Here is a 27,010-nt window from a genome sequence, read left to right as displayed (position 1 = left end):
ATGCTACCATACATAGGGTTTTGCACATTTCCAGCCATACCTGAATACAATGGGCCTTGCACACCATGCATTGGCTGCTGCATATGATAGGGATTTGTGCCATGCATTACCGTATGCGGCCCTTGGCTAACCATTGCATGAAAAATCGTGCTACCACCAAAGTATCCTGGCTGCCCCATCATAGGATACATGCCCAACTGTCCAAAATCCATTGGATTGGCACTTCCATAATGGCCTTGCATTTGCATTCCTTGCCCCATAGGTACCAACTGTTTAGCTTCATTCGCCTCGTTAGGAGCTTCAAGTGAAGGATTTAGCACTATCTTCGGTGCACCTTGCTGTCTCGAAGGTGTAGAAGTTGACTTCTTCCTCTTGCCCTTGTTGTCCTTCTTCGGAGCATTCAAAAATCAGGTGAACTGAGGATCCTTTGCCAATTTAGCAAAGAGATTTGCTACCATCCTCATCCGGTTCTTGAACTAGTCATCAAATTCCTCTTCACTTTGCTGGTCATCTACCTCATGACGGCTTAAAGGCCTTGCATCTTGCCCAACAGCAACATTTTCAGCTTGTTGTCCATCATGAGAGCCCTGTCCAAGATTAGGCATTGCATTTCCTTCATTCCCATGAGAATGTCCATACTAAGAGGCATCATCACTACTTGATTCCATCCATAGTACCCCGAAACAGCGTTTCGGGGCTGCCAAAATGGACCGGCCGTTTCAGACCAAAACGGAAACGGCAAACCGGCGTTTCAGCATCCTGCGGTCCGTTTCGGGCACTCAAGCTCCCGCCACCACGGCCGTCTCCTCCTCCTCCTCCTCCTCTTCTTCTTCTTCTTCTTCTTCTTCTTCCTCCTCCTCCTCCTCCTCCTCCTCCTCCTCCTCCTCCTCCTCCTCCTCCTCCTCCTCCTCCTCCTCTTTTGTTGTTGCTCCTCCTCCTCCTCTTCTTCTTCTTTCTCTTCCTCTTCCTCTTCCTCTTTTTTTTCTTCTTCCTCCTCCTCCTCCTCCTCCTCCTCCTCTTCTTCTTCTTCTTCTCCCCATTACCTGAAGGATAATCATGGCACCGGATCCATATTGGAGACACGTCACTCCAATCAAGGGATATGAGGGCTCCGACGGTGCAACTAGTCTGGATTGGAGAAATCGGGGAGTGTAACACGCATGAAAGACCACTTGGAAGTTGACATGCGTTCCCAACAAAGACATTGGGCCTTGTTGTCCAGACTGTAGTTGCCAATTGTTCATTGATGTTGATACTTATTACTCAGTAGTTACTAGAGTCTAGAGACTAGTGCACAGTGCTCAGTGCTCACTGGACTTTGGAGTTTTAATTGATTATTCACATGACGTAGTTACATGTATCATTGTATCTTGATTTCACTTATTATGCATCTTGATTCTTGTTCCATTGTTCTTGATGTCAGTCTCCACTGTTCTTGATGTCAGTCTTCACTACTCTTTAGATCATAGATGATTCATGAGTCATAAATTATAATTCATTTGTTACCTTAAGTTTTGAAAGTTGAGTCTTAATTGTGTTAAGCTATCTTAAGTTTCAACCATTGAGTCTTGACTCTTCAATCTTCACTCGTGAGTCGTGACGTGTATAATGAATCATGATTTCAATCATATGATATGGACTGAAAAGTTTTGTATGCAATTTGGGTACATGTTATTGTAGGCATTGATATATTTACATACCCACATAATACTGTATTTATTTTAGTGTACAATCCGAAATGTCGTTTCCCCGTTTCCAAAATTTGGCCGAAACTCCGACACTACGGTTTTTTCCGTTTCCGTTTCCCCCGTTTTCGAAACTCCCTCGTACTATGATTCCATCTCACTGTATGAAGACATGTTGCTGTAATTTCTCAGCTGAGCACAAAAATCAGCACTAGCACAAAGCTTTGTCTTGCAATCAGGTGCCTCGGGCTCACCAAATCAAGAGATTGAGTGATTGTCCTGGCAATGGAACCATGTAACCAGCCTTCCTTCTCGGATAGAGTGGTTTAACCTGATTAAGCACTTAATTACAGCAATCAGCAAATGAACATAAACTGAAGTGCACACTTTACCTTCATAAACTTGGACAATGGATACCTTCATAAATTACCTTCTCGGATAGGGTGGTTTAACCTGATTAAGCACTTAATTACAGCAATCAGCAAATGAACATAAACTGAAGTGCACACTTTACCTTCATAAACTTGGACAATGGATACCCTGTTGGCCCCAAAACTAGCGCCCCTTTCAGTATTTCTTTAATTTCAATTGCTAATGGATAAATTACAAGCCGAGATTTATTCCAATAATTAGCAAAGCATTCGGGCAAATTGCCCCTTGATTTTCACCCGAGACTTGCTCTAATGGAACCCCAACTAGTCAAAATGCTGCCCCGAGTTCACAATAGATGGGCTGGCATCTGAAATCCTCACAATTCCACGAATTTCCGGTGCCGATTTCAGTGTACATACCTTTGACTGATGGCAGGGGTCCCAAGGTGGCTGCTAAACCCTAATTACTGCTGTAATTTAGGATTTACAGCAATAAACTCTCTCCTGTCCACCAAATTTTGCTGTACTCTGCTACCAATGGCTGAGAATTATTGGGAATGCTTGAGCATAGACTGGAGGAGATGAGAGAATGTTGTAGAGAGAGAGAAAATCAGCTGAAATGTATCTTTTGATTCATAGCTCTGATGACAAATCTGATGGCACCAATAGCTTCAAAAGGGGGGTAAAACACCAACTCAGCTACCTTAGCTAGTGAGCCTTCCTCTTCTACCACCGCCTCTCTTGAGGCGGAAGAGAAAACATGTTGCCCCCTGTCCTATCGCTGCGCGCGATCAATCGTCGTCGCCTCTCAAAGCCAAATCTGATCACCACCTCTCCCTATACCAAGCTCAGAATGGCTGCAATTCAACTTCCACCACCCTCCAACAGCCTTCTCCCTAGTTGCATGGGAAAGTTTTGCCAAGCGGCAACCTTCATATTGCATTTTCAGCCATTAAATTAATTTTTCAGAATTAATTAATTCTGAAAATTAATTTCAGCCCTTTTGATCCTGCCCAAAATTAAGCATACCCACCTTTAATGAAATTGACTAGGCCATTTGCAACTTGACTAGGCCAAACAATTGTCCTAGGGTCCAACCTGGCACCAACTAACCACCAAAACCCAGTTGGTATAACTTAACACAACTTTTGCCTTTAACACCCACTGCATCCTCGAGGTCCTTGGCCCGTTCCCATGAAATAACTGCCATGTGCATCACATGTGCTAAACAACCTTGCACATTTGATTAATAACTTAATCAAATGTTACTAGCAAGATTAAAGCATCTCAAAATTTCACGTCCCCATGACAGCTTGCCATCTTGGAGTCCTATGATTTGGTAGAGCTTGTTACAGAGGCTATTGACCATCCTACATCGAGAGACGAATCGAAACTTTTTGTAAGTGACCGTGCAAAGTTGACAAAGGTTCAAGCACATTGGGACAAACTAAATGCCGTCATCTGCTCCTTTCTCTTCCTTTCATGTACTCCAACCATGATTGTCCATGTTGAACACTTAACAACGGCTAGGGACATTTGACTGGAGCTCAATCAGATATAGAACCAAATGACTCTTATGAAACAAGTGTCTTTGGAGGTGCAAATGAGGACGTTGAGTCCTTCCAAGTCATCTTCTATGCAGAAGCATGTGAACAAGCTACAGCAACTTCAGAATGCAGGTTTAGAATGTAAGGAAGGTGATCACATCCGAAGACATGTCACATGGCGATAACTCTTCTATCACACTAACCGCCTAGATTTGGTGCTTTTAACTCTACTTTGATTGCTTCAAGGCAAGAATCGACACTTCAATGAAACGAGTTGGTTCCTATGGTCTTGGACCAAGAGAAACAATTTAAAGGACAAAATGCTTTCAAGTCGGAGGCATTTCTCTCAAAAGAAGGGAAAGGACAACAAACCAAAGAAGGACAAAGAGAAGGACTCTACTTGTCACATCTATGGCAAGACAAGTCATTCCAAGAAGAATTGCCTTGACAAGCATAAGAAGGACACCAAGGAGGAGAAGGATTCAAAAGGATTCCAGACCGATGGCTGCTATCATGAGGACATGTGTTTTTGAAACCTCACTTAACATGTGGATTAATTTTTAATCACATGATTAAGTAAATGTTACACATGTGAGGTGCAACGAGGGTTAGAGTAAATCTACGAGCCTGGAACCCGAGAAAATCACGAGATATCAAAGGCAAAAGTTGCTATAAGTTATGTTGCCAAGTACAATAAGTACTTGGTGGTACCTGGTATCAATTATTGACCTAAGTCATTCATTCAGCCATAAGTGTCAAGTGACACTAGAGATGTGGTGTTTAATGGTAACTAATGCCGATCTAATGGTCAAAGATGGCATAAAGAGACTCGGGAGTGGAAGATGCCTAGCCAATTTAATTATTGGCTAGTCAGATTAATTTTTTGGGCATTAAAATAATTATTAGATTAATTTTTAGTAATTAAAGGCTGAAAATTAATATTTAATGATGGATAATGTTAGAAAAACCATTTGGGAAGGCTGCCACTTGGCAAACTTGCCTATACAGGCTGGTGAAAGGCTAAAGAAGAGGAAAAACAAGATCATTCTGGCTGTAGCAAATGTGGGAGAGCTGTGAGCAACCATGGCCAGCCTATTTTCAGCCAATGTATCCAACCACGAGTGAGTTTTGAGGCGGCGATTGCAGATTCAAACCCTCCACAATTGGGCGATTGCATCCACGTACAAGGTGACAGCTGATTTGGATGTCTCAGCTATAGGCGACGGCATTTAATGCTATTGTGGCAAGGCAACAACTACATTTGATTGATTTTTAGTCATTCTTTGCGACAAAACTCCGAATTTTCTCTCTCTACAACTTTCTCTCTCATCTCCCAACCATTTCACAGCCTTGCTCCGAAGATCTCAGCATTTGGACCCTTGGAAGCTGAGAAATTGCAAATTTCTCTATTGTAAACCCTAATTTACAGTAGCCTAATTTACAGCAGAAATTAGGATTTAGCAACAGCCTCAAAAAGCATGCCAAAAATTGAAAGCTCCAATTTTTGGATTTTTCAAGGCTGAAGGTGAATTTCACCTAAATTCAAGTGGAGGACTAGCCAGCCATTGAATTTGGGACATTCCATCGTCTATGAAGTGGGTGAAGGCCAATTAAGTGCCCAAATCAAGGGGCGAATCAGATTGAAGACTTGCTGATCACTTTGGACAGCAAGGGGAGTTTGGATTGCGAAGGGGATTGGGAAAATCCCATTGTAAATCAACTTCTTCTTCAATAAAGCTAAAGAAATATTGAAAGGGTCACCAATTTTGGGGCCAATCGGATGTGCATTGTCTAAGATTAGTAGGTAAATTTGTATTTTCAGATTTGCATTTATTGTTTGTTGCTGTAATTAAGTTGTAATCAGGGATTTACCACCCATACACGAAAGCAAGGCTGGTTTCAGCTACTCCCTCGTCAACTGCTTTCCTCCATTTGGAGGTGGTTCAGACATCAACCTCAAAGGCTTCTAATGCTGCGTTGATAGCCCCACACCCCGTGGATGGATTGTTGCAATGGTGCCTCTAGGCACATGACCCCTTTTCTTCTATATAGGTTTTGCCCATTTGCAGCCTTTGCATGGCCAAATTCTCATAGGAGATAACTCTTCTATTTCCATACAGGGTAGTGGTGATATGCAATTGATTCCAAATGGATGAGGTGGTGTTCATACTTCCAAGGTGCTTTATGTGCCAGGTTTGGGTTACCATTTGCTTTCCATACACAAGATTTGTGCTCTTGTCCTGTCAGTTGAGTTTGTTACAGATTCTTTCCATATTCTTGAGCGTGGCTCAAGAAAGGTTCTTTCTCTAGGTTACAAGGAGAATGGGGTCTACAAGTTGAAATCTCCTTTTGCCTTCTTTACCTCTTACTTCACAAACACAATCCGAGCTATGGCATGCTCAGTTTGGCCACCTGAATTATGATTGTCTTCAAAAGACATCTCAGTGGCAACTTGTCTAAGGTACATAGTGGTAAGCTAGCAGCTTTGTGTAACTTGCATTCGTGGAGAACAACATCATGATGCCATTCCGAGCAAGGCTTCAAGGTGGTCTTCCGTACCCTTGGAACTTATTTCTACAGATCTTTGTGGACCTATGCGGATTGAGCCCCTTAAGGGGAGTTTGTATTTCATGCTTATTGCTAACGATTTAAGTAGAATGACATGGGCATACTTTTTGACACTGAAGTTGAAGGCCTTCTCAAACTTCAAGGATTGGTTGCTCTTTGAGGAGAATCAATCGGCAGGTCAGAAGCTAGAGGCCTTGCAATCAAACAAGGTAGGAGAGATTGTTTCTAACGAGCTTGCCAAATTTTGTGCAAATCCTGGTATTCACCAAGAGTGTGCCAACACAAACACACCTCAGGAGAACGGCATATTGGAGCCGAAGAACAGGAGTGTGATCAAGATGGCTCACACCATGATGGAGCATTATCAGACATCTCAATGTCTAGGGGCCGAGGCTATGGCTACTGCTGTCCACATCCTCAATCGGTCACCTACTTCAACCGTGGTTGGTATAACCCCTTATCAGGCTTATTTTGGAGCCAAGCCAAATGTTTCTTATTTCAAGATCTTTGGGTGTGATGCTTATATTCATATCTCAAAGATTCAAAGGGACAAGTTTGAAGTGGCTTCGAAAAGACATGTGTTTGTAGCTTGCAATCCCAATGCTACCACTTGTATGATGTCATTAAGCGAGATGTCTACACAAGTCATGATGTGATATTTGTGGAGGTTCTAGTATCTACCTTCAGAGGGGGGTGGCAAGCACCCTGTACTTGGAGATCCTGGAGATAGTTGGACACCTGAGATTGTTCCTTTGAAGCCCCTGCGTCTTGGAGATGTTTCTTCTTCAGATAAGGATTCTTTTTCACCACCAATCACCCCACATGAGCCACTGCCAATGGATATTCCCGAGACTTCAACAAATGGAGAGTGACAAGGAGTGATCCATCCTCCTCCTCATTGGGAACGTGATACACTCCATGGATCCTTGAGGAGTGGCAGCCGCAAGATGGCCCTTGACGTTCTCAAAGAAACCAAGTATGTTCCATTGAGTTTGTTTGTTCTAACTATTGTCTTATAACTCGTCTTATGCAGGATAGGAAGCCCACCTCTATGAAGGAGGCTTTGCAATCACCACATTGGAAGAAGGCTATGGAGCAAGAGTTGGATGCTATTGAGCGGAATGGCACTTGGGACTTTGAGCCTTGACCTATTCATAGAAAGTTGAATGGTGTAAAGTGCGCCTTCAAGACCAAATATCATAGTGATGGTACTCTAGATAAGCACAACGTGTGGCTCGTAGCAAAGGGTTCGCCCAACGGCCAAGAGTGGATTTCCATGACACCTTTGCACCTACAACTCGGATGGCTACCATTAGAGTCATTCTTGCCTTAGCCAGCCACAAGAGATGGCCAATTTATCAGCTTGATGTAAAGTCTGCCTTCCTCAATAGTGATTTGAAGGAGGAAATCTATGTTGAGCAACCTCCTAGCTTTTTCTCATCAAATGGACAAGTGTACAAGTTGAAGAAGGCCCTCTATGGCCTCAAACAAGCTCTACGTGCTTGGAACAAGAAGATAGACTCGTTCCTCCAATAGAGATTGAGGTATCGGTGCTCCACGGCCAATCCACAACTTTATGTCCACATTTCAGAGGGGGCACATGCCTTGTTTGTGCTCTATGTGGATGATTTGATTTTGATAGGTGATCGTGTACAGATGGTCAAAACAACCAGGGCAGCACTTCATGAGCAATTCGAGATGATGAACATGGGACTTCATTTTTTTCTTAGGGTATGAGGATCTTCATCTCTCAGCAACGGTATGTGCAAGAGTTCTTGACTACGTTTGAGATGGATGGAAGGAAGTCTCTATCGACTCCTATGGATCCGAATTAGAAGGCCACAACCCATGTTGATTCTCCTTTGGCGGATGCTACCCGTTACAAGCAACTTATTGGGTCCTTGGGTCCTTGATTTGGCTTCTCAACACTCGTTTTGATTTGTGTTATGATGTCGGTTTGTTGGCCAGATTCATGACTAAACCTAAAGAGATACATTGTCAAGCTGCTTTGAGGATTTTGCGGTTTCTAAGGGGGACCCTCAATCTAGGGCTCTTGTATCCAGCAGGTACAAATGGTTCAAATCTTGTGCTTACCGGTCGGAGTGATTCAGATTAGGCTGGCAATGTGGACCACTGACAACCCACGACAGGTTATTGCTTTACCTTGGGTGCAGGTGTTGTTTCATGGAGCACTAAGCAGCAACCCACGGTTGCCTTACCTTCGACTAAGGTGCAATAACAAGTGGCATCTTCTACCACATGCAAGATGGTGTGGCTTCAGAGGTGGTTGGAGGAGCTCGGTTGTCCGCCAACCAGTCCTACTACACTTCATTGCAACAATGAAAGTCGCATTGCCTTGGCTCGGAACCCCGTGTTTCATGCTAGGACGAAGCTTATTGAGATCCAGTACCATTTCCTCCAGAGAAAGATTCTAGATGAGACTATCGATGTGGTTTACTACAAGACAAAGGACAACTTAAGAGATTTGTTTATGAAGGCGCTTCCCCAAGTTTTACTTTGTCAACATTCCCGATCCCGAATTCTTCTGCCGTGTCCGAGATCTGAGAGGGGGTGTTAGAGACATGGCCATCCGGTCATCCCCTAGACAAGCAGCAAACAGATCAGCCTGCGCAGTTGCCACATCAGCAGCAATCGGGCAGTCAGCCAGATTTGGCAGGCGGACTACTATTTTTGCTGCTATTTTTTTTGCTATAAGTAGCAAATTAGCAGCACACTTTGGCATTATTCTGATCACAAATTCAAGCTCTGTTCAGGGTAGAGATCGTGCTGGCTGCTGCTAACTTCGAGGTGTACAGCAGGGTGACATCATCGAGGTGGAGATACGCAGAAATACGAACTGTGCCCGTGTACATATCTATATTTCTTATTCGCCATTCTTCATAACACAAATCTGTGTTCTCTTCTCTCTCTCTTTTCTTTTCGTAATCTCTCTCTCTCTCTCTCTCTCTCTCTCTCTCTCTCTCTCTCTCTGACACTGGCGTGACGAACTCTCTGACGCTGGCGTGACGTTGGCGTGACGAAGGTCTCTGACGCTGGCGGCCGGCCTGCCCCGTCACAGCCCCGTCCGGCCTGCCCCGTCACAGCCCCGTCCGGCCTGCCCCGTCTCTCACCATCCCTCATCACTGCCGGCCTGACCCCTCTCTCTCTCTCTCTCTCTCTCTCTCTCTCTCTCTCTCGTCACTGCTGGCCAGCCCCGTCACGTCAAACGTGCGCCCAGCCCCGTCACTGCCAACCAGCCCCGTCACATCAGACATGCACCCAGCCCCATCACTGCCGGCCAGCCCCGTCACTGTCAAACGTGCGCCCAGCCCTGTCACTGCCGACCAGCCCCGTCATGTCAGACGTACTGCCGCAGCCCGTCGACATCATTGCCCCTTTGATCACTGCGCATGCTGCCTATTACTGCCGTCACTGCCCAGTCACAGTACCACCTCTGCAGCCCCAGTTCCCTACTGCCATCTCCTAGTCCCACAATCCCTCCTGTTGCAGACAGTAAACCTGTCATGAAATGGCTATTCCTCACATACACTGAAATGGTTATTCTCTATTCTGAACTCTGAATCGAGCTCCCCCACAGGCCCAACACAACAAGACGGAGTTCGCCCCCAAAATGGAGAAGGTCCAAATAGAGCAGATGATTACCAATGCCATCAACAAAGTCAAGGAGTATGACAACAGACTGAGCATAGTGAACAGGCAGTTGAACGATAAGATTAAATGGTTGGAATTGAAGATAGAAGCCCAAGATGGGGAGATTCAATCACTTAGGCAGCTACTCACTGACATTCAACTCAGCCCCAAGCTAGAGGAAGGAGAAATTCAACCTAGCATGACCGAGGAGCTCACCCGCATCAAAGAGGAAGTACAACATTTCCAAAAAAAGGAGATGACGAAGGAGGCTGTTTCTTGGGCAGAGATGCTCAAGAAAACCCAACAGCAAATAGAGGAGGCGGAGCAATGGATTCAAATTGCAAAGAAGGGGAAACACCTAGCACACGCACCTACAACAAGCATAATCAATGACACACTGGAGGAGGAACAAAAAAGGAAAATGAGAGCACTCCATGTTCGGGTGACGGGGCTGAAGATGCATGAAAAAGTGGATGAGGACACCAAGGTGCTATACACATTAATGAATATTAAGAAAGACACGCATGTCTCTGCTTGGAGAGTGGGCAAGAAAAGCACAGAAAGGGCGAGCTCAAAAGAATCCCCACCATGGAGGCTAGGAGAGACTTCCTAGCTCAACGCCGTACATTGAAGGGGACCGGTCTGTCTTTGGGTGACAATCTCACACCAACCCAACTAGCCCACATGAGAGAGTGCATGCCAAAAATTAAGGCAGCCAAGGAGGAGAGCAAACTCCCTTCTACAGAGGAGGGAGAGTGGTAATCATGGAGAGGCGCCACAAATGACGGTGTGAGACCTATGGGACCAACCTTGCAGTGGCAATTTGGAACTGTAATGGAGCCCTCCGATTGGATGTGGCAACTTTTGAGGAGACATTCAGGGAGAGATATAGTGTTCTACTCCGAGACACATCAAGGACCACATCCTACACTTCCATGGGTGACAGGCTATAGGTGGGAATCGGCTTGCAGGAAGGAGACACGCACAGACCACAGTAATCACGGGTCGGGAGGAGTGGCAGTGTTATTCAGGGAGGAGCTACAACAGATGATCCAGGTAGTCCGCAGAGATGAGCAGGCCAGATACATGTGGGTGAGAGTGCGTGGTGAGGAATGCACTTTGTATGTTCCCATATGCTATTTCCCCCCTATGACGTCCCGATACGCCCTACCCAAGGGGCAATCACCATATGTGGCTTTGGATGAGGATATTTGAAAGTTCTCGAAGGAGGGAGAGGTTATCTTACTAGGAGACTTTAATGCCAGGACAGCCTCCCATCAAGTGTCTTTCTTTGATGCATCTCAGGAGATGCTACAAGAGCAGGATGTGTCAAAGCTACAACTGGAGAGGACATCTCAGGATATGGGGGAAGTCACCAAATATGGGAGATACCTTATGGAGATGGGCACAGCACACAGGTTGGCCATTCTCAATGGCATGGCTAGATACCCCCTATCCGGCGCCTTCACATGGTATCCTCACCGACACGGTGCCAGCACAGTAGACTATGTTCTTGACCCACCGATGCCAATATCTCACATCCGAGACCTCTAAGTATCCCTACGCCTTCTCGGAGTTGCAATGGATCATGCCTACCTATCATTCACCATTGACCTCCAATTCACTGACACGCACACCCATCATGTAGCTCACCAACACTCGAGATAGCTCTTTTCCAGAGAGACAGAGGATATCTATGAGGAAGAGATCCTCAAATTGTTACATGATGCAGACCCCAACGTTCCATTACAGGAGCTGACTCAACAGTTCAATGAGGCCCTACACATCGTTGTAGGTGTAGCCTTCCCACACTCACGACCCACACAAAGAGCCTCCACTGGGGTGACTCCTCGGAACAGCTGGTATGATGATGAGTGCCGTGAGACCAGAGTATAGCTACAGAGAGAGATAGCACTGAGGTCCACTACCCACAGACAGGCACAGATACTCTTTAGACGCCTCACATGATGAAAGAAGAGAACATTCTTGGCCCAGCTAGAGTGAGACCTATATCAGTTATTCTTGAGCCAGGACTCGAGAGAGGCTTGGAGGCTTTTCAAAGAGCATTGCCCGACCACACCTATTACGTCCACCGCTGTATGGGAAGAGTATGCAGCTAGTCTTTATATTGTGGAGGGTCAACCACCTCTTCCTGACCCATTTGAGCCTTGTCCAGAGACCAACACTTTCTTTACAGAAAGTAGGGTCCGAGAGGCCATTAACAGACTTAGCAGAGAAAAGGCACAAGATCATGATGGACTAGTAGCTGAGCACTTGATCCATGCTAGAGATTGTCAGAGTGCAGCGGTGCGGAAGCGTAGGACTGAGAGAGAGAGAACGCTGAGGAGTATTGGTATTGGCAAACTCCTGGTGAATTCCTCTATCTGCACAAAACCGAGCAAATTCATTAGACACAAATTCACCTCCCTTGTCGGATCGCAAGGTCTTCAACTTCCGGCCTGATCGGTTCTCCTCAAAAAGAAGCCAATCCTTGAAGTGCGAGAAAGCTTCTGACTTTAGTGCCAAAAAGTAGGCCCATATCATCCTGCTATAGTCATCCACGATCAGCATGAAGTACGAGCTCCCACGCAGGGACTCATTCCTCATAGGGCCACATAGATCCGTAGATACTAACTCCATCGGTGAAGTAGACCGCCGCGAAGCGGTGTGGGGAATGGCATCCCTATGCTGCTTCCCCCTTATGCAGGAGACACATGGCTGCTGGCTCACCACTATATCCGGCAACCCTCGAACAAGCTGTCCCCGTGACGCCTTCCGAAGATAGTCATAGTTCAGGTGACCAAACCTAGCATGCCATAATTCAGACTGTGACTGTGAGGTAAGAAGAAGAGTAGAGAGGGCAGTGGAAGACTTCAGTTTGTAAATGCCGTTCTCCTCATATCCAGATGATAGAACCTTCCTCGATTCACGATCAAGGACTCGTACTGTAGAACTGTCAAATTCCACCAAAAGACCAAGGGAGCAAATCTTATGAACTGAAAGGAGATGGTACCCTAATCCTGGTACATGCAAAACCTCTGAGGTATGGGTGCCACCTCGTCCATCCGGAATAAGCTGCATCTTACCCCGACCTACAATAGAAACTGAAGAGCTGTCTCCAATGAGAACCTGCCCACGCGAAGGTCGCAGCTGGGCAACACCATCTGATGAAGGAGTCATGTGCCGTGAGGCACCACTATCAATAATCCACTCTCGAGATTGGGGAGCCGCCATCGCAGCATCAGAAGCATTCGGTGAAGCGTCCTCAATGACAACTAAATGTAGAAATGCAGCTGATGAGGGTGCAGCCACCACTCCAGAATCCTTGTTTTCCTTCTTCTTGGTGTCCTTCGAGTCTTTGTCAGGGCAATCCTTCTTCCAATGGCCAGTCTTTCCACAAATATGGCATGTGGAGTCTTTGTCCTTGTCCTTCTCCTTGTCCTTCTTGGACTTGTTATCCCCCTTCTTCTTCTTTTGGTCCTTCCCCTTTTTCTGAGAGGCTTGACCTGTTAACGCCTCCGTCTTGGAAGCATTCTGTCCCTTTAACTGTTCCTCTTGGTCCAAGACCATAGGAACCAACTCTTCCCACCGAAGAGTTGACTCTCGCCCCGAAGCAATAAGGGCAGAGTAAAATGTACCGAATCATGGCGGCAACTGGGACAAAAGTGTGATCGCCATGTCTTCGGAGGAAATCGGCTTCCCCGCATTCTGAACCTGCATCTGTAGCTGCCTTAGCTTGTTAATGTGTTCCCTTAGCGAAGAAGACTTATTGACGGACAAGGTCCGCATCTGTACCTCCAAAGAAACCCTCTTCATCAGGGTCATCCGATTGTACATTTGATCAAGCTCCAGCCATATCTCACGAGCCACCGTCAAGTGCTCGATGTGAGCGATCACGGCTGTAGTGCATGATAGAAAGAGAAAGGATCGAATCCTGGCATTCAGTTTGTCCCAATGAGACTGGGCCCTGGCCAACTCCGCACGAGCATCGGAAGAGAGTTTGGACTCATCTCTTACCGAAGGCCGGTCAATATCTTCCTGTACCAACTCCGCCAAATCATAGGACTCCAGAATGGCCAACATCATAACGCGCCAAATGCGGTAGTTGTCGCCGTCGAGCTTCTGATCTGTAGGAAGAGCCGGTAGGACAGGCACCTTCCGGTCCATAATCGCCTGGAATTCCAAGTCCATCTCTGTAGACATCTTCACCTGCAATGCCTTCTCAAACGCAAAAGCAGCCCCCTCTGACTGGGTAAACTCAGCCTGCTAAGGCTCTTCCGCGTCCCGAAGCTTCTTCACCCGCCGGAGGCGATGAAAAAGCAAAACCTGCACTTTTAGGTTGAAAACTCAAACTTTCTCCGCGTCAAACAGCAGTAAACAGCAGCAAATCCACCACCTATACTCCTTTCCTGTGCGCCCACACTCGTTTCAGCCTTGTTCCAAGGCGCAGCCCTCCTGTCTGCCCTTAAACGCAAAAAACGCAAATTTGTGTCGCGATGGAAACTCCCCTTCAGGTTGATTCTGCGCTCAGTCAGCCCTCAAACACTGCTCTGATACCATGTCAGAGTGCAGCGGTGCGGAAGCGTAGGACTGAGAGAGAGAGAACGCAGAGAGAAAAGGGAGAGAAAGAGACAGTGTACAATGAAGATCTGCTGTATAAAGAATGCTGAATACAAAGATATACACGGGCGCAGTGCGCTGGACTGCGTGTCTCCACCCCAACGATGCGACCTGCTGTCCACCTCGAAGTCTGCTGCAGTCTGCACTGTCTGCTGTCTGAAATCTGTGAACAGAGACAGAAATCTGCACAGCACCGGTCTGTAATCTGCGACAGAGAATAGTGGCCAGACTGCTGAAAACGTCAGCAATAAATAGGCGAAAAATCACCTAGAACAGGGCGCCAGAAATAGGGCGCAGCCTGGTAAAAACGGCTGCAGGCAGTCGGACTGCCACGTGGCAGTCCGACTGCACAGTCCGACTGCAGCTGCTGGTCCGACTGCTGCTGCTGACTGTGCAGCTGCCTAAACAGGCTATGATCTCTAACAGAGATTTGGTGGCAGGAGTCCTAGCTTACATGTTTAATAGAGCCATGTGTGAAGGCCTACCAGAAAGCTGGAGCATGAACACTATTGTGCCTATCCTCAAGTCAAGGGACCCTACTCTACCCAATAACTATCGAACTATCATGGTTGGGCATGCATTGGCTAAGTTATATGCTTCCATCCTTGAGCATGAGTTAAGCAAGTGGACAGAGATGTGGGGTCTTAGAGCACAGGGACAGGCTAGCTTTAGGAGAGACTTCTCCACATTGGATCACATCCTCACAGTCCGAGCGATCATTGAGGAGGGAAGGGCCCATGGTCGACGGACCTACTGCTGCTTTGTGGACTTCCGCAAAGCCTTTGACACAATACCGAGAGACAGGCTTATACATAGATTACATGACATGGGAGTATCGAAAGAGCTCAGTTGGGGTATTTTGGCACTGTATGAGAGAGTTGTGGGCAGGGCTTGGACACCTAAGGGCCTTTCAGCACCTATTTACTCCACCATTGGGGTGAAGCAGGGATCCCCCCTCTCTCCAACATTATTTGGCATGTACATTCATGGGATTGCTGATTATATTTCACAGGAAGGAGATAGAGGAGCTCCACTAGCTGGCACTTGGATACCTCTCCTATTGTATGCAGATGACATTGTATTGATAGCTGACTCTCCAGAGGGTCTACAGAGACACTTGGATGCATTACACTCCTATACTTTGGACAATGGGCTTTCAATGAACCTTGGTAAAACCAAGGTGATGGTATTTAATACTACACCACAGTGGGTCAAGAGATCAGCACCTAAATTCACATATGGATTTGAGGAGTTGGAGTATGTGGATTCTTATACATACTTGGGAGTCTTATTCACAGGGCCCACCTTTTCTATGCGAGAGGCAACAAACACTGGTGGTTTGGAGAGGATGTGCTCACAGGTGCAATTCCAAGAACTCCGCACCAAGCTATGACTCTTCGATACCCTGGTCACATCCACACTACTTTATGAAGTACAGATATGGGGCCCAGTCTTGACCATCGTAGCAGATCAAGGCACACTTATGACGGATGGAGGTCGATGGAGAGACCCCTAGTGTCCACGATATCCAGGATGATCAGATGTAAGGCCTCAGTGCCACATGAGATCATCAAAGCCAAGCTAGCAGCTACACCGATTGTGGTAAATGCCCTCACCCGATCGGTCACATACATAGCCTATGGGACTTATCCAGACACACACATGCATGGTTGGCCCTTGAGTCCTCTAGGCAGCTTGCCAAAGAGGGTGATACTTCATGTTGGTATGCACAGATGTTGGCTTGGTTTGAGCTACATGGCTTTAGCACGGACAAGTTACCCCCCTTCCAGTACTCCCTTGATGCACCATCTCTTGATTTGAGCAGGTTAGAGATTCGCAAGATCATCAGGATGAATCTTACCCAATTGGATATCAGGCGGACATGGTTGATGCTAGAGCAGGAGCTAAGGACAAAGATGGCTTTCTACCGCTAGCATTTCCTTCATACCACAGATGATGGATTTATTGTTCGCCCGAATGCATGGACACCCACCTTTCCCATGGGATCAGATGTACTATTGGCTAGTTGCGCACCTCCTCACATCAGTTAGAAATTGAGATTGGCAAATATAGATCCATCCCACCAGAGGAGCGCGTATGCTAGATATGCCAATTAGAGCCAAAGGCAGAGAAGCATTATATCTATCGTTGCTAAGCATATTATGAGGTCCACGGTTGTTTCCACTATATCTTTAGAGACAGATTTGGACCACTATCCAGAGTCATGGATTTTACCGATCAGCGATGCCTTGGCCTCTTTCTTCTCGAGATACAACGGCTTTGTGACATGCGCCTCAAGAGTACAACTGCTCCAAGACACCAAGGCCCTTCACAGAGGCAGCTCACAAACTTCTTTGCAAAGGAGACTCAGAAGACTTCAATACAGTTATAGCCACAGTCCACACGAGAGCCTCTCTCACCGCCACAGTCCACACACAGACAAGGAGTACTGAGTGATCGAGCTGTTCAGCTTAGCCAATCAAACGTCCTAGGCCTCGACAGAGACATTGACGACGCCTTCATAGGCGGATACAGAGGATTATTGCTCGAGCTAGAGCTAGGCTCTCCATACCCACATGAGATTGTACCATTTTGGAGCTCATTGTTACTAGATAGAGCTCTATGTTTTACACATAGCCATAGTTAGTTTTCTTTCTTATTCTGCTTGTGCTACATATTTTGCCCAGCCAGTTGTACCATTATACACATGATTGTAACTCATGGTCTCATAGGTCATTTTGGCCTTTAGTAGACGTTAATATATCATTTCATATCTCTCTCTCTCTCTCTCTCTCTCTCTCTCTCTCTCTCTCTCTCCGCGTTCACTCTCTCTCAATCTCGGTCATACACTTTTGCACCGTTGCACTTTGATAGAACATTCACATGGGAATGAAAAAAATGCAATGTCTAATATTGGACAAGGCTCACCATGGACAACAAGCTTAAAATGTTGTTGTTGGGCAAGTTGCAAGACCTTCAAGGCATACTGAGGCTGATGACCAGCAAAAGAGGAATTTGACAACCTATTCAAGAATCGGATCAAGACAGCAGCAAATCTCTTTGCTGAATTGGCAAAAGATCCTCGTACCTCAATTTACCCGATTTTTTAATGCTCCAAAGAAGGACACTGAAGGCAAGAAGAAGAAGGCATCTCCACATGTTTGGGATAGTAAGGTGCAAGGAAGGTAATGCCAAACCCTTCATTTGAAGCTCCCAAAGATGCTAATGAAACGAAACAATTGAGGAATGTAAATGCAAGGCCATCATGGAAGTTCTAATCCAATGGATTTTGGACAACCGAGCATGCATGCTATGATGGGGCAGCCATGATATTTTGGTGGAAGCACGATTTTTCATGCTATGGTTGGACAGGGATCGCATACCAGAATGTATGGCACAAATCCTTATGGTATGCAACAGCCAATGCATGGTGTGCAAGGCCCAATGTATTTGAGTATGGTTGGAAATATGCAAGACCCTGTGTATGTCAGCATTTATGCTTGGGGCACAAAGTAGCAACCTGTTGTTGAGCTAAAAATGCATTAGCCTTATTTAAACAGCCCCAAAACTCAAATTAATTAATAAATTAAAACCTTTTATTAAAAAGAAACGCGGTGCTAGAGAGTTTCTGTGTCCCACATGCAAACCCTAATTTGAGAGGCCCCAAACTTTCTGAATATAGACATGCTACCCTCCATTCAAACCAATATCGGTTTTGCAATTTGCAAATGCTGTAGCTTCACTATCCACTGTTGGCCAAAGTATGGAGTAATTGTGCAATTAATTCAATAGAGAATAAATAAGAATGAAAGAATTAATTGATGCACAAAAATGCTATCATGAGGACATATATTTTTGAAACCTCACTTAACATGTGGATTAATTTTTAATCACATGGTTAAGTGAATGTTATATATATGAGGTTTAATTGGGGTTAGAGTAAATTTACAAGCCCAGGACCCGAGGAAATCACGGGATGTCAAAGGCAAAAGTTGCCATAAGTTATGTTGTACATGTACTTGGTGGTATTTGGTGCCAATTGTTGGCCTAGGTCATTCATTTGGCCATAAGTGTCAGTTGGTGACACTAGAGAAGTAGTGTTTAATGGTACTTAACGCCAATCTGATGGTCAAAGATGCCGCAAAGATACTCAGGAATGGAAGTTGCCCAACCAATTTAATTATCGGCCGATGAGATTATTTTTCAAGGCACCAAAATATTTATTAGATTAATTTTCAATATTTAAAGACTGAAAACTAATACTTAATTATGGATAATGCTGGAAAAACCATTTGGGAAGACTGCCACTTGTCGAAAATACCCATGCAAGACTGAAAAACGTCTTTAGAGGCTAGAGAGAGGCATTTTAGTGTATTCAACCTGTAAGAGAGAGAGAGAGAGAAGTTGCTGTTGGTCTGATTTGCAGCCATTGGAGGACCTTCTGAGGCAGCCACGGGCAAGAGAAGACCAATCAACAGCAGGTGATAACATCTACAGACTGTTGAGACAGGGCAACAACAACAAATGACTGATTTTCTTCAGTTCTTCACGAAGAAAGTCTGAATTTTCTCTCATCTGCATTCCCTCTCATCTCCCAACCTTTCTACAGCCTTCCTCCGAAGATTATAGCATTGAGATCACCAGAGACTGAGAAATTTCAGATTTCTCTACTGTAAATCCTAATCTGCAGCAAAAATTAGGGTTTAGTAGCAACCTTGAGAAGCGTGTCAAAAATTGGAAGCTCCAAGACTTGGATTCAATAGGGTTGAAGTTGTTTTCAATCAAATTCAAGTGGAGGGACCAGCAAATCAATGAATTTGGGGCATTTTCCATCTCCATCGAAACATGTGAAGGCCAATTGAATGCCCGAATCAAGGGGCAAATCAGATTGAAGACTTGCTGGTCATTTTGAACAGCAAGGGAAGTTGGAATACCAAAAGGGGTTGCAAGAATCCCATTGTACATCAACTTCTTCTTCAATTAAGTTAAATAAATACCGAGAGGAATGCCAGTTTCGCAGCCAACAAGGTGTCCAATGTCTAAGATTATAAGATAAAGTGTGCATTTCAATTTTGTGAATTTGTTAATTGCTGTAAATAGTACTTAATCGGGTCATTTACCACCCTATCTGAGAAGAAAGGCTGATTACAAATAGTCAATCAAAAATGGCAAGTGATGTATTAATGAGTAAAAGAGAATACAATACTCAAAGCAACCAAAATGAATAATGCCACACTTATTTGCTAATGACGTACAAAGTGCCTTTTTACAATAAAATGAAACCCTAACGGCTTAACCTTCATAGAAAACCCTAACCCTGGCACTAAGTGACACTAGGGCAACAACTGCATTTAATGACAATTAAAATGTCAGGGGAGCTCGGATCATGGATCAAAGGGCATGATATGGTCTACAAAACCCGCTCCATGAAATTGTTAGTGGTATTGTCAGCTCATGAGTGAGTCTGGGCCATACCTAGTATTACTAGCTATTTCAAGCATTTTATTGCGGCCTGTAGGATGAAATTTTTGGCATTTATTGCTGGCCGATCTAATGCATTATTTGCATTGTTTTGGCCTATTTATTTGGGCTCCTCCTCCACATTCTATCATTCGTCACCTGCAGATCCAATGCATACGTTGGTGGAGAGAGAAGCTGGTGCAAGTGTCCACGCAACCAGTGACTCACTCTTGTACGTGATTGTCTCATGTTTGGTGCTGATTACATGTCTTACCTTGCTAATTGTTAGACTTTCCCAACTGCTCCACATTGACTACAGCCTGACAACTACTGTTTGCTGTCCATCACCCAGTTTCTAGCCTGCTGTCAGCTGCGTTTTGGTCCAATAAGCTGTGTTTTGATTTTTTGCATTATTTTTTTGCTGATTAACCTGCATTTTGATGTCCGACTGCTGTGTTTACTGCATTTAATGCCTTTCCAAGCTGAGTGACAGCATTTGCAGCCTTTAGGCATTTTATTGTGGCATGTATGATGCATATCTGGACATTTATTGCTGGCCGACCCGATGCATTATTTGCACTTTGTTTGGCCTATTTATTTGGGCTCCTTCTCCACATTTTGTCATTCATCACTTGCAAATCCAGTGCATACCTTGGTGGAGAGAGAAGATAGTGCCAATGTCCACACAGCCGCAACTATCTCGTGTTTGATATATGGATTCTATTTCCTAAGCATTCTTCTAGTTCTCTTCTTTGCAGTGTTCTCTCTTTCTTTCTCTTCTATCTTGTGTTCAGTAGTTTATTTCTCCACAACAAATATTGAGATATTCATTTGTCATCATTTGTGACATTGTCCAATATTTTAGTCACACTAATATAACAGATATTGGGTAATTAGTCATTTTACCATGGAATTTTTTTAGAAATCAAGAAGATTGTAAAGGTCTAAAACTGTAATGTATAAGAGTTAATAATATTAATCTCAACATTCAAGCAAAACAAAGTGCATCCACTATAGTTTCCCTTTACAAAACATGAGCAACATTAAAATGTAAAGTGTATATTCTTTATGCTCACTCCCCAGTATCGTGTGCAAGCCCCTAAATCACAAAAATATTTCAATATCCAAAACATCAAAACCTAATAAACAAATAGCTCATTTAAGAAATATCTTAGTTCCTCTATTAACTATAAAGTTAACAAATTTAATAGTAATACAATATAACTTTAATGGAAACCTAATGATTCATTAAATGTAATTTAAAAAAGGCTCCTCATGAATCAAAGAATTTTTATTAAAAAACATAGAAAATAAAAGAAAATATAAGGTCATGGTTGCACAAGTTTATCCAAGTGGATATAGCAACATGTGATAGTACACACTTATTGGCCAAATAACTGTCCTAGGGTCAAAACTGACGCCAATTGACCCCCAAAGCCCAGCTGGCATAACTTATCACAACTTTTGCATTTGACACCCACTGATCCTCGAGGTCCTTGGCCTGTTACCATGAAATAATTGCCATGTGCATCACATATGCTAAACAACTTTGCACATTTGAATAATAACTTAATGAAATGTTATCGACAAGATTAAAGCATCGTAAAATGCAAACCTTGATTTGGGAGGCCCCAAACTTTATATGAGTAGAGAGATTGCCCTCCATTCAGCCCAATCTCGTTTTTACAGTTTGCAAATGCTGTAGCTTCGCTGTCCACACACCATTTGCGGAGGATATCTCAACCAGAGCTGTCCATCATCATCCTCTAACATTAAGCACCTGTTGCCTAGCCATCCACTGCTGATTCAAACCATTCCCAGCCACCATCTATTTGTCATTCTAGAAGCTACAAACTACACACCAAAGCTTGTGTTTGCTGCTGATCTTCACCGACAACTTTGTGTTTAGTGCTGTCCAGCTTTCGTCCACTATAGGCGACCACATTGCTGCCTGTGTTTTGCGGTTGCTGCTGCCGCCCAGCCTAATCAACATCTTCTACAGCTGCGTTCTGCAGTTTTGGACCTTCCTCAAGCTGCCACCTCATCATCACAATCTGCATTTGCAGTTTTCTGCTCCATCTCTACCCATTTGACACTGATCTGGCATCCATAGTTGTCAAACACCTTCAAAGGCTGCCTTGCCGCTTGGATATTCAATGGACAAGATTCGCTTCAATTACTATATCCTCAATTGCTCTCACCAACCTTGACCAACAAGCTTTGAATCTATCTCGATTCCACACTCAAACTAGTGTGTTTTCAAGCATATAGAGCCGCAATCACTCCAACATTGACGAACATGACATTGAGAAATGCATCCATGGACTCTCACTACTACCACACTGCAATCAATGAAAAATTTGCACAAATCTCAATTCCAAACCAATCCGGTCGAATGAGGCCTCAAGAGCTAATTGTCTATCCAACAATCTTAGGGCTTTACTCTAACCAATGCATCTTTAAATCACTCTCAAATTGAAGTAATTCAAACTTGTAAACCTACACTCTATCAACTCTAATCTCTGCATGCATTTGAATTGAGTTCAATGTTGAATTTGATGCTTTTAGAGGTTGGAAAATAAGGCATGTCTCAACACATTTTCCCTTATGTCTATCAAAATCTTCCATGATTTGGCAACCCAAAACAAGGGGAAATTTGGGAGTCTGGGTTGAAATGTCTTCAATAAGCAATTCCACACCCAGGATGATTGAATTCTATAAACCCAAGATGCTGATCTATTGTAAACAGCGAATCCTAATTTTGATCTATTGCAAAACAAAGCTTGCAAAACCCGAGATAGAGAAAGGAGAATAAAGAGATTGATTCCTGACTATCCAGCACCTCAAGATGGCTGCAAAGCACTTTCCTCTTGCGATTCATCATGAGAAAATCAGCAAGTGTGCATCTCCTTTTGTTGTTGCATAGTGGATATCATTTTGCTAATTGGTTGCAATGGCCACCCACCACGGCTGGCCGATCTACCAGATGGATGTGAGAAGTCTCTTTCTAAATGATTATTTGGAGGAGGAAGCCTATGTGGAGCAGCCTCCTAAGTTTTCTATTTCAAACCATAAAGATAACATCTTTTGCTTGTGGAAAGCTCTTTAAATACTAAAGCAAGCACCATGATTCCAATTCTATAGGATGGATAAGTTGCTTCAAACTGACAGATTCTATTCTACTACTTGATGTAGGAAATTGCAATAAATGTAGTTGCCCTACTAAATCAAGTCACCCCAGCTTCTTACAGTGTGAATCAGAACTAGTTTCAACTTCCACTAAAACTAAAATGCATGGGACTCGCTTCAATCTCCAATAATGAAAACACTAAAGTAATCTAAAAATTGAAATGCACTAAAATACTAGGATTGGAAACTAAAATGCATGACTAGTTAGAGCTCCTCTCTCTTTGTCACCAACACTAGAAGATGAGAAGCATGGAAAATACAAAAATGCTAACAAGTTTCACCCAATAAGCGACTCACTTAGGACACTTAAGTTATAAAGCAGACCATACGCTTAAGTTTAGTTTAATGAGCAGCTCCCTTACACTTAATGATCGAGTCATTAATCAGCTCTTAATCAAAAACAAGATTTGATTAAAAAGCATTTTGTTATTCATTTAAAAACTGGGTCTTGGCTATTTGGGGCTCTTTCTCTCCCATTCTTGTGTTTTAGAGAGCTATAACAGCAAGAGGAGATGCATGCTTGCTAGATTTTTATAGTACACATCAAGAGGAGAGTGTTTTGCAGCCATCGTGAGGTGCTAGACAACCAAGAATCAATCTTTATCTTCTCCTTTCTCTCTATCTGACTGCAAATCCTATTTTACAATAGATCAAAATTAGACTTTGCTGTTTGCAACAAATCAGTGGCCAAGGTTTGCAAACACCGGTCAACTTGGGTGTGAAAATTACTTACTGAAGACGTTCCAACCAAAACCCCCAATTTGCCCATTGTTTTGGGTCACCAAATCATTAAAGATTCAAGGAAAACATTAGGGCAAATGTTTATCGATAGGGCAAATGCATATCAAAGATTAGGGTTTATGGAGGACAGCAAGTTTATATGTCTGGATTACTTCAATTTGTGCATCGGTTTGGGGCGGAGATTCATACAAATTCTTCATTGATTGCAATGTGGCAGCAATGAGAGACCATCACTGCGTTTTTCAATATCATGTTGGTCAACATTGGAGTGATTGTGACTCTGTATGCTTAAAGATGCACCGGTTTGAGTGTGTAATTAAGATTGATTCACATCATTGGTCAAGGTTTGTGAGAGCAACTGAGGACATAGCAATTGGAGCGAATGTGACCCATTTAAGCATCACATACACGATGAATCATTAGCAAGGAGAGTCTTTGACCTAAGACAACCATATTGATCACATAGGCGGACCACAAGTATTTCAAATAAAGGCTTGTCTTGAATATTAAAGAAATACCACAAGAAGCGCTCACATTAAGAGCCAATATGATCTCATCTATTGTGCAAGAGCACTCTAGCTGTCAAGTCCTTTGTGTCACTTATTTCCTTTGCTGAATTAAATAATGTGTACGTTGTAAGTTTATGTTCATTGCCCTATAAATTTGATCCACAAGCCGATTTCAAGACTCTTAGCTACTAGTTAGTTGTATTCGAGTCATGGTTGATGGCACTTATGTTTATCGGTCCGGTTACTTGTACTTGAATCTTGGCTGCTAGTACTGACTTATGTTTATCAAGCTTCTTCTCTTTGTTTATTATGATTTGGACCACGGTTTAGGCAATAGGCTTTAGTTGTTGTGGTACACCTTTACCTTGTCCATCATGCATATATGTACTACTACCATGAGTCATTACGTATATATTGGCTTCTACTATCATTCCTTTGACATTGATAAATGAATCATGGTTAAGACTTGAATTGTCCATCATGTTTGGTTATAATAACGTTATCTTTAAAACTGGTGCCTAAACGTGAAGTTCTAAATTATCATAGTGCTTATGGTTGTACAACTCCCATTTGAAGCTCCAATAGGCTTTTATTTTTTTCCCCCTAAGATTGATAGTATAAAATGAATTTTTTTAAGTACCATCGTCTCCTCCCATCCCCATCCCCATCCCCTACTTTTGGCTATCCGCATCCCACATCCCATGTGAGTATAATCTTACTCATGAACTCCAAGAGTTTCCTTTAAGGAAGGGGATAATCTGAAGTTAAATTGGGTAAATACGGGCGTTTACTTGCCAATTTCACCACACTGTATTACCCAAAGCCAAACAAAGTTATCAATGTCGATAACTCTATATAACGGGTATGAGGGACCACACCGTTCCCTCAAAGACCACTGTCTAAAGTAGCTGCAGCTGCTAGCAATTCAGAACACCAGATGATTCTTCTTGCTGTAAGGACTCACTGGCTGAAATGCAGTTATTTCAATTGGAAGCAGGCTTGAATTACTGTAAACTGATTTGCAAATGCGATAGAAAACACAGTTAGTTGAGGTCGTTTGGTCTGAAATGATGTTCTTGTCAAAAACCATCTGCTCTGCAGGGTTCCAAATGGCAAGAAGCTGTCATTCATTTGAAGAATGATCCACTCTGAATTTCTTATAATGTCCACACTTCCTTCAAATAACCAGATGCAAATTTCTAGTTATGAGAGGCTAATAGAGAGTTGCATCAAAGGTCGCCTTGACTTTGAGATTGACTTCAATGTGAGTTATATTGAGCTATTCTTCAACTAGTTCGTGAAAGCTAATATCAGCTTTGTGAGCCAAACAACATGAGTCAAGTGAGAATTTGATTCTGGGCTGTTTGCACACATTATGGAGCTCTAGAGGTTTGCACAAAAGTGAAACCTGTGCCAGCCTATAAAAGGGCAGTTCTGTGTCTCATTTAGGAGATATATGTTTACTGTGAGATACCTTTGGCCAATTAATCCCATGGCATTACTTTCAGCTTTATAAAAAAAACAACACTCCTTGCGTTTTCTTATTGCTCACACAATTTGAAGACATAAACCTGTATAGTACCTCTAGAATGTGGTCACAGATGATCGCAGCAATTCCCTCTGCAGCCTGTATGTTGTCACCAGCTGTGATAGTAAGTCTGGTGATGATGATTTTGGAGTTAACAGTGAGCTCAGCCAGCGCCTCATCATACTGGGCAATGACTTCCTGCATTGTTGCAGGTGACATTTCCCGCTCTTTCTGCTGTTCCGCTGCCACACCAGCTGCATCGTCATCTACACTTATTCTGCTCTTATCCATATCCTCGTCTCCTTCTCTGCTTGTATGATCCCTAACCCTTCCACCAAAGGGACCCGCAGGTACAGCAGCCATACCCCGTCCTTCCCTTGTGAACTCCGGGCGCCTCGTATCGAACACATTGCTGCCACGATCGCGATGCCTGTCCTCTGAGCTCTCAGCAGTTGGAGCGACGAGCCTGTCCATGTGCTCCCGGCCGAGCACCTGACGCTCTTTCTCGACGGCGAACCTCCTGCCAGCATCGACCTCTGCCGCGCGGCGCAGGGGGAACTCTTTCAGTCTATCGGAGAGGACAGGCCTCCGGGGCTCCATGGCTCAGGGTGGAAGGCAGGGCCCGTTCTTGGCAGTTGCGGAATATTATTAATCGTCTTCTTCTTCGTCGTCGTCTTCGTCTTCTGCTAGCAAGGCGAAGGCGAGAGCGCTTCATTTACCTCGAGACGCTGGCAGGGATTGCTGCGCCGGACGCCACAGCCCGAGGGTCGAAGCCCGGTTACAGAGAAACGCGCGCCTGTGTTTCCTTGTGTGCGCGACGGACGCCATCGTTCCCAGCGATGATGTCTGTGTTTACGATGAATTATGATGAGTGACTCTGCCTACTGTGCGTTTTCCCTTTCTCCCTGATGTGCTTATCCACCTGGCACAACAAACCCTTGGTATTTTGCTAATCCCCTTCCAAAACATTGTGCCACTAGGGAATCCCAAGAACTCCAAAGCACCACCATGAGTACCATCCACCAGCTTAGGATACCCAGGCTACCCTCGAAAGTGTGAGGTTCGATCCCCCGAAACAACAACCTTCGAGAAAGAGTGATGTTTGATACCCCAATTATGGCATACTTTTTGGTAGTTTTTG

The 27,010-nt window shown here is 44.1% G+C and overlaps 1 protein-coding gene and 1 pseudogene across 1 annotated transcript in view; one reads left to right on the top strand and one right to left on the bottom strand.

Moving 5' to 3' along the window:
* Nucleotides 1-26,772, bottom strand: part of LOC148015488 (polyadenylation and cleavage factor homolog 4-like) — a 94,069-nt gene extending 67,297 nt beyond the window's left edge. Inside the window, exon 1 of the mRNA XM_087666095.1 lies at nt 25,924-26,772. Coding sequence (XP_087522221.1) covers nt 25,924-26,469 — 546 coding nt within the window. The 5' untranslated portion in view covers nt 26,470-26,772. The remainder of the gene's footprint in view (nt 1-25,923) is intronic.
* On the top strand, nt 9,803-15,873 carry LOC148015489 (uncharacterized; annotated as a pseudogene).
* Nucleotides 26,773-27,010: the final 238 nt, after the last annotated feature.

The sequence above is a fragment of the Lygodium microphyllum genome, chromosome 24 (genome assembly GCF_053477565.2).
Source record: "Lygodium microphyllum isolate KBCC chromosome 24, Lygodium_microphyllum_v1.1.10, whole genome shotgun sequence".
Classification (NCBI taxonomy): Eukaryota; Viridiplantae; Streptophyta; class Polypodiopsida; order Schizaeales; family Lygodiaceae; genus Lygodium; species Lygodium microphyllum.
Note: the sequence above shows the minus strand (reverse complement) of the source record. Positions and strands in the feature narration are given on the sequence as shown.